At 37.0% G+C, this 9,356-nt stretch overlaps 1 protein-coding gene across 1 annotated transcript in view; it reads right to left on the bottom strand.

Moving 5' to 3' along the window:
• The window catches only part of ANKRD31 (ankyrin repeat domain 31), a 127,594-nt gene that overhangs the window by 28,919 nt on the left and 89,319 nt on the right, over positions 1–9,356 (bottom strand). Inside the window, exons 20-21 of the mRNA XM_081825593.1 lie at positions 6,973–7,060; positions 1,488–1,584 (exon numbers count right to left, since the gene is read on the bottom strand). Coding sequence (XP_081681719.1) covers positions 1,488–1,584; positions 6,973–7,060 — 185 coding nt within the window. The remainder of the gene's footprint in view (positions 1–1,487; positions 1,585–6,972; positions 7,061–9,356) is intronic.

Here is a 9,356-nt window from a genome sequence, read left to right as displayed (position 1 = left end):
AAAATGAACTATTGGGACTTCATCAAGATTAAAAGCTTTTTTTTTTTTTTAAAGATTTTATTTATTTATTCATAAGAGACAGAGAGAGAGAGAGGCAGGCTCCCCGCTGAGCAGGGAGCCCGATGCGGGACTCGATCCCAGGACCCCGGGATCATGACCTGAGCCGAAGGCAGATGCTTAACCATCTGAGCCACCCAGGCACCCAAGATTAAAAGCTTTTGCACAGCAAAGGAAACAGTCAACAAAATGAAAAGACAACCGACAGAATGGGAGAAGATATTTGCAAATGACATATCAGATAAAGGGCTAGTATCCAAAATCTATAAAGAGCTTATCAAACTCAACACCCAAAGAACAAAATAATCCAATCGAGCAATGCGCAGAAGACATGAACAGACATTTCTGCAAAGAAGACATCCAAATGACCAACAGACACATGAAAAAGTGCTCAACATCACTTGGCATCAGGGAACTACAAATCAAAACCTCAATGAGATACCACCTCACACCAGTCAGAATGGCTAAAATTAACAAGTCAGGAAACGACAGATGTTGGCGAGGATGGGGAGAAAGGGGAACCCTCCTACACTATTGGTGGGAATGCAAGCTGATGTAGCCACTCTGGAAAATAGTATGGAGGTTCCTCAGAAAGTTGAAAATTGCGCTACCCTACGACCCAGCAACTAGACTACTAGGGATTTACCCCAAAGATACAAATGTAGGATCTGAAGGGGCACGTGCACCCCAATGTTTACAGCACCAACGTCCACAATAGCCAAACTATGGAAAGAGCCGAGGAGCCCTTCAATAGACAAATGGATAAAGAAGATGTGGCATATATACACAATGGAATATTATGCAGCCATAGAAAAAACGAAATCTTGCCATTTGCAATGATGTGGATGGAACTAGAAGGTATTAAGCTAAGTGAAATAAGTCAATCAAAGAAAGACAATTTTCATATGTTCTCAGTGATATGAAGAATTTGAGAAACAAGACAGAGGATCATAGGGGAAGGGAGGGAAAAATGAAACAAGATGAAACTAGAGAGGGAGACAAACCATAAGAGACTCTTAATCTCAGGAAACAAACTGATGGTTGCTGGAGTGGAGGGGGGTAGGAGGGATGGGGTGATTGGGTGATGGACACTGGGGAGGGTATTTGCTACGGTGAGCGCTGTGAATTGTGTAAGACTGTTTAATCACAGACCTATACCTCTGAAACAAATAATACATTATATGTTAATAAAAAATATTTTTTAAAAAGATACTAAAATGTCTTTTTCTGAATATTTCAAGTAATAAAATAGAAAAATATCTTTCTGGGAAGTACAATTCCCCGTGGAGGTAATAGATTAGATGACCTCATAAAGTCATTCTTTGGTCCTAAACAACATTTGTACTCTTAAGAAATTCTAGATCTAACTATTATACCTAAAAAGGGATAAATTATGAAAACTCTAAAGCATTCCTATTTTTTTCACTCACCTGTATTTTTTAGCCAGATCATCCCTTTCTGCTTTCTGTTTGGCAAGCACATTATCCATAATCTCTTTTATCTCTAACATCTTTTCAATGTATTGTTCTGGAAACACGGTAATAAAAAAACAAGTCAGTTAAATGCGAGATAGTAAACGTTAAATTTGATCACACAGGACTCAGCCTTACTGTTACTCTTAAAAAGCCATTACTTCCCTATCCTGCTCCCTAATATCAGTGGCCCAGATATATAAATCAAGGCTTACTGAACTATGCCACCCTATGAAAGTACCCTGAATACAGCAGGCCAGCCTGAGTTCTAATCCTGCTACTCCACTAAGCTTTGTGAGCTTGGACATGTCAAATGACCTCTATGGTCACCTTCCTTATCTGTGAGAAGAGGTTAGTAAAGAAAGATAAATAGGAAAATAAATATTTTGTTAAAATTACTTTTTAAAATATAAAAGGAATACATTGTAAAAAAATTTTTCAAACAACATGAATGTTAACACAGAAGAAAAATAACCCCCTGCTTCTCCTCTTCTTTCACTCCACAAAAGAGACTACCATTAATACTTTGGTAGCAGTGTGTTTATTTGTGTGTGTAAAAGTTTTTAATATATTTAATGTATTATTCTATATATTTATATTATATGTAACTATATATTATATGTACTTAAAAATAAGAAGGATGCTATCAGTTTTTGTTCTCTACACTTAACACTTAGATAGGACTATATGATATCTAGGTTACTTAAAGATGTAGTATATAAAATTACTTTTACAATAATTACTTAAAATTTTCTTACTTTCTTCCACTACTTCCTAATTAAAGGCATCATGACCTCCCTCACCCATCACAAATCCACAAGATTTACACATAAATGTCAATTATGTCCAAATTCAGATTCCCAAGCAGCAAATGGAAAGGCTTAGATGAATACATTTTATCTCTTTTAAGTTACTTGTTATTTATTTCAGCTTTGGCTTTGTTTCTTAAGTTTTTTCCTAATTTTTTTAGACCAATGCATATTTTTCTAGATAATTTAACTAGAGAAAATCAGTGGTGGGAAATGAAATCAAGTTCAGAGTAGGAATTTGTTCCCTTTGCAAATCAGACAAATAATTTGATCAGTATAGAGTCAGTGTTCCCAGAGTAGTTTCTGTCTTGTTAATACTATGACTGAGGATTAATTTCATATGATGCATGTGCCAAAAAAGGGGGGAAATATAGATGATCACGAAAAATTTAGATATAAATTTGTTTGGCAGATTTGACATTATTTAATAAAAGATGTTCACACTATGTACCCTGTCACATTGGGTTTTTCTTTTTTTTTTTTTTTCAAGATTTTATTCATTTATTTGAGAGAGAGAGAGAGAGAGCACAAGCAGGGGGAGGGGCAGAGGGAGAGGGAGTAGCAGACTCCCTGCTGAGTAGGGAGCCCTATGCGGGACTCAATTTCAGGACCCTGGGATCATGACCTGAGCTGAAGGCAGACACTTAACCAACTGAGCCACCCAGGCACCCACATTGGGTTTTTCTAACTGAAATTTAAATCACAGGTAAAAATAACATTATCACAGTAACCTAGAAGATTCTATATGTTTCTATAAAAAAAGATATAAAGAATTTTACATTAGGGACACCTGGGTGGCTCAGTCAGTTAAGCATCTGCCTTTGGCTCAAGTCATGATCCCAGGATCCTGGGATCAAGTCCTACATCGGGCTTCTTGCTCAGCAGGGAGCCTGCTTTTCCCTCTGCTTGTGTGCTCTCTCTCTCTCTCAAATAAATAAATAAAATCTTCAAAAAAAAAAATTCTACATTAACTTGATACTATATACTTATTTACCAGATACATTAATCATTGATATCTTAGAGAAAACTTAGAAATTGCCCTAATATGTGTAAGATTTTAATATATGGTAATAAGGCATTAGAAAAACAAGGATGACAGAAATTATTCAACAAATAAGAGGAAGCAAATAGAGTAGTATTATGGGGGTGGGAGACTCTATTCTATCCTTATCTTGTGCCACGTGTGGAAGAGATTTCAAATGAATAAAAGAGTTAAAACACTTAATAAAAAATAACATACAAAACGTTCAAAGTAAACATTTTTCTGGTCTGTTTGGTTGAGGCATTAAAGATATCTGATATCCAAGTGAATGCAAGACATCTATAAGAAAAACTTACAAAGAAATGTACACAATGGGATTCATTATTCTTGGATCCCTCAGCCAGATCAAAGATATAGAAGGTGTCAGAATACGGAGGTGGTGGGGGCGCCTGGGTGGCTCAGTTGGTTAAGCGACTGCCTTCGGCTCGGGTCATGATCCTGGAGTCCTGGGATCGAGTCCCACATCGGGCTCTCTGCTCAGCAGGGAGTCTGCTCCTCCCTCTGACCCTCCCCCCTCTCCTGCTCTCTCTATCTCAGTCTCTCTCTCAAATAAATAAATAAAAAAAATCTTTAAAAAAAAAAAAAGAATACGGAGGTGGTGAATTTGTAAAGATACTTCAGAGAGCTATTGCTCAACTGGATGGGAATTTCTAATACGAGTAGCCAAAGTGAGAGGCGAGGTTTCTCTCCCAGCCTAATGGGGGCGGAGGCGGGGAGTCTCTCAAGAAGAGAGTAGTAACTTTGTTTTGAGGTGATGATGGACTCACACCTGGCTTCCTCCTTCAACATCTAGAGGTTGAGACCCTACAGAGAAGGACGTTTGGACAGCTGGGGAAAGGGAAAGTTGCTGCTAGAAATTAACTGTCCTCCCTTCTAACCACAGGTCCAGAGTGCCAGGATCCTGATGACTTGGTGTGGAGCCTGCCCTGTGGTCCTATGATGGCTTCTCCCTCAGAGAAAGAGCCTGTATAGGGTGGGACACCAAAAAAAAAAAAAAAGAAGAAGAAAGAAGGAAGAAAGGAGGAAGGAAGGAGGGAGGGAGTAAGGAGGAGGGTAGAAGGAGGAGGAGGAGACTGAGAGGAGCCAGGGAAAGGAAAATGCGCTGTCCTGCCACACAGAAGCCAGGTAGAAGCTTCAGAACAGCCTCAGAAAACTGCTCTGAATAGACTAAGTTGTAGACATTTGCCAAGGATTGATGGAGTCAATGCAGTCAGTATTTAGTTACTAGCCAAGAACTCTAGAGTCCCATTGCCTTCCTCTCCTCCCTTAAAGGGGCAGTGAGACGAAAATAAAGGGATCCTGACTAAAAAGAATTAAGTTATGAAGCATAGGGATGGGGAGGGGAGAAAAGTTTCTAATCTTAAAAGCATTAAAAGAAATAGCAAAGGAAAGGCTGATACATTTTACTCTACAGAATTTGAAAATGTATGTACTTAAGCATAAATTAACACGTTACACATAAAAAGAGTTAAGTAGCTGAAAAACATATTTACAGCAGTTAAGGCAGAAAAGGGGTCAATAACTTGATTACATAAAATGGCTATTTATTAATAGACAAACAGGAATAGTCAATTCACAAAGCAGGAAATAAAACTAGAGAAAAATACCACTAATAATCAATAAGGCAAGTGAAAATATGAGGCATTAGGCATTCTCGTTATTAAACTACTAAAATTAATTTAAATGAAAATACTGAAGCTGTTAGCAGTGTAAAGGAAAATAAACACTAATGTGTGTCAGTGAAAGTGCAAATTAAATTAGTATCTAATACTTTATGAAACAATTTATCAATACAAATCAATAGATTTAAAAATGTTTATATATTTTTGACCCAGTAGTTCCAATTCTGTTAATATTTCTTTTTTTTTTTTTAAGATATTATTTATTTGACAGAGAGAGAGAGAGAGAGCACACAAGCAGGGGGAGCAGCAGGCAGAGGGTGAGGGGGAAGCAGGCTCCCCGCCGAGCAGCGAGCCCTATGCAGGGCTCCATCCCAGGACCCAGAGATCATGACCTGAGCCAAAGGCAGCCGCTTAACCGACTGAGCCACCCAGGCGCCCCAATTATGTTAATGTTTCCTAAGAAAAATATATGCCAAAGAATAGCCAAAAATTTGAAAAATGTAAATTTTTTGCTCAACAAAAAATGAAAAATTAAGCCCTGGAACATTTACAGAACAGGATACTATGCACCACTAAGAATAACAGCTATGGGGGGAAAAATGTTAAAATAGCAAATTTGGCATGATCCAAACTAAGTTTTTAATAATTTTAGTGAGGTATAACTGCATAGCTAAATTCTTAGAAAAAGAAAGGAAACAAATATTGTGGTGGGACAGTAGGTAATTTTAGCATATTTTTTCATCTTTATTATTTTTTGAAGTATATTTATACGCCTTTTTAATAAAAAAATTATAAAATTAGGAAATTCACCTTAGGTGTATAAGACATTATAAATACTAAATAAAATATATGAACTATTCACATTTATTTGAGGGTATAAGTTATTTTGTATTATTTTCCTCAAATCATAACATGTACCATGTATTAGGCCAAGATGAAAGGCAGAATGGGTATAATTTAAAAGGAAATATTTATTTATTTATTAGATTTTATTTATTTATTTGAGACAGAGAGAATGAGAAAGAGAGAGCACATGAGAGGGGGGAGGGTCAGAGGGAGAAGCAGACTCCCTGACGAGCAGGGAGCCCGATGTGGGACTCGATCCAGGGACTCCAGGATCATGACCTGAGCCGAAGGCAGTCACTTAACCAACTGAGCCACCCAGGCGCCCAGGAAATAATTTTTTAAAGACTATACAGTATGGACTAGGACAAGAGATGAACTAATAGTTGTATCCTGTTACACAAAAGATTGATAAGATACTTCAAATTACTTTTTAGCTAACTACTTAAACATTCAGATCTGCATCTATCAGGAGCTAATTTCTACCTTGTAAGTCATAACTCAAGAAAACACAAGTGTGATCTATCAAAGATTTGCAAATAGTCACTGAAATTTTGAGAAATTCAGATTATTAGGTTAGAAATCAAAGTCAAATTTACCATTTTGAATCACTAGTGTTTTGTAAACAGGAAGACATCTATGCAGTGAGAGACTTACCTGGTCTATCTGTTCATCTGAAAAGTATGAGGATTTGCCCTACTTGAGTCACAACTGCCTATTCCTTTTCTGATCTGTTTTTAAAGGTTACCATAGTTGGGTGAAGCTGAGGAACTAAGGAGTAACATAATCTCATCTCTAGTCACTATCTTATGCTTTTTTCCCCACATCTTCATCTAAACATATCACCAGTAGTAGCTTATCTCTGATCATGGTTCTAAGTACCTCTCATTTTACTCATGCTATACCTTGAGACTAGAAGTATCTTGATCAACAATTACACTAACTCCTGGTTTGCATAAATGACTTATAATGCCCATTCCTGGCACTTTATTATCACATAAAAAAAAAAAGGTTACTTTTCAGCCACCATAAGTAAGCTCTGACATAAACCTGTACCTTAAGAAGCAGAGGGAGCAATGACCTTGGATGTATGAAATAATCAAACTTGAGTATGGGTCCATATTTACCTGCATCTTCAGGGGTTCTTATTTCAAATTCTAGTAAATTTTCTTGTTTTTCTTCTATATCTTGTAAAATGGCACTGATGGTCTGATGCTATCAGATAAAAACATTAAAAACTTCATTACAAGAAGGTAGATATTTCTCTCTGATATACAATTGTCAAATGCACAGTAAAAGTGCTAAAGAAAGTGCTGCTAAAATGCTCATTTCACTTTATGTTCGAAATGTATTCATGCTTTGTTTAAACTTAACTGTATAAATGTTGCGTATTTGTGGAGAACAAGTAAACCTAAGTATTTTGATTTATGTAGCAGATCTACTCCTGGTAAACAGAATATATGAGTAGCAGCCATATAAAGGTTCATAATTTCTCACTGACTTCTGTTATAATTATAGCTGTAGGTGATAAAAGAACAACTCAGCACATAATATTTAAAGGTCACATATATGCAATAAGTACACTTTAAGGCTTTATGACTATCACTGCACACTATTAAAATCTCCCACATAATCTTAAAAATACAAAACACTACTCTCTCAAACATTCACAAATGGGAATTAAGGCCACCTTTCCATGCCCTTGTTAGTCCTGACTGTCCTGCCTAGAATGTCTTCAATTTACTTTGCCCAGATTCATCTCTTTCTTATGAGAGAAGTAATCATGGAGTGGATTCTGGAACTAGACTGCCTGGGTGTGAATTCTGACTTCACCTCTTCCTAGCTGGGTGGCTCCAGCATGTTACTTGTCCTCTCCTTGCCTGAATAGAGTAACACATGTAAAATGCTTCGGGCAGTGCCAGCAAAACACAAGAGTTCAAATAAGTACCGCTTATTATTATATAAAACCCGTATCATACATGAAATCTCTGGCTAATCTAATTCATATGAATTTCTCCTTTTTCAGAATTAGTTAAGAATTCTGGTGGTATATAATTTAGCATTAATATATATAGTGTCTTACACATTATATTTCTCTATCAAGCAAATAACATCTTATAGGCAGGAGCATAGCTTTTATATTTGTGAATGGTTCCCACACTGTTGGATATATAGCTGGCGCTCAATAAACAAAGACTGATGGACTGACTCATATCACCTATCCTTTAATATATTCTCAATATACATTCATTTAAACAATGTGATAGTCCTCAAAGCCTTCTAAAGTACATTGCCCTGAAATTTTACTTTGGTGCCTACAGGGACATGAAAAATGCACATAATAAAACCATCCAATTATGTGGAAAAGCAATCTCACTGCTGTCATTTATGAAAGGCATCAGAGCAGAACTATAAAATGTAAATATGCAAAACAAACAAACAAAATGAGATTTATCTCTTTTTACAATGAATGTCTATAAAAGCAAACTAAAGGTCTGAATGTGAGCCCTGGCTAAGCCTCTACCTACAGGTCAGGATAAAGAAAACATTTTTTTGGTGCTGATTTTCCGTCTTGCTTTGCTCATATTGTGGATGCATTCAGTCTTGGCTACCATGGGCAATAACCTTCAACTCCACACCAGCTTTACCTTCCATCATGAAGAGGCCAGTATAACCTTCCCTCCAAGATCCCCCTTCTTAGTCCTTCATTACTGCATTTTTATCTTAAAAAGAAATACCAAAAAACCCAACCTATGATCTGTCTTTGGAACAAGCAGCTTTAGACAGTTTATACTGTGGTTATGGAAAGCTTCACTATAATTTTATTCCAAATTTCCTATTTTTCATGGCAGGATCATCTTTGACTCTGACACCTCTCTTACAATTTTGTACAGTATAGCACTGTGGTCAGAAGCATTGGCTCTGGGGCGCCTGGGTGGCTCAGTCATTAATCATCTGCCTTCAGCTCAGGTCAGGATCCCAGAGTCCTGGGATGGAGCCCCGCATCGGGTTCCCTGCCCAGCAGGAGAGTCTGCTTCTCTTTCTCCCTCTGCCCTTGCTCCTGTACTCTCTCTCTTGCTCACTCTGTCTCTCAAATAAATAAAATCTTAAAAAAAAAAAAAAAAGAAGCACAGGCTCTGCAGCTAGACTGCCTGGCACTGCTTTAATTCTGGTATTGCTACTTAACAGAAATAAAATTCTGGATTAAGTTATTTAATGTCTTTTACTTTAGCTTCCTCAACTGTAATAAGGAAGAATAATGAGAATAACAGAACACACCCAGAAGGGTTATTATGAGGATTAAAATGAGTTAGTATAAGGACTTAGAGAGCTTATCATATAATAAGTATTCAGTGAATACCAACTATTAGTATTATTACTCCATCTACACGGGTATAGAGAAGGAAGCTGCCTACATGCTGTGATCTAAAGGTGTTATAAGGTGGCAGCAAACTAAAATCATCTCATTTCCTTTGTATCTGGCCATAGAGTCACCCCTCTCCCCAATTTG

The sequence above is a fragment of the Leptonychotes weddellii genome, chromosome 7, assembly GCF_054177405.1.
Source record: "Leptonychotes weddellii isolate Sample4059 chromosome 7, ASM5417740v2, whole genome shotgun sequence".
Lineage (NCBI taxonomy): Eukaryota > Metazoa > Chordata > Mammalia > Carnivora > Phocidae > Leptonychotes > Leptonychotes weddellii.
The sequence above is the reverse complement of the archived record's forward strand: the minus strand, read 5'-3'. Positions and strand labels throughout refer to the sequence as shown.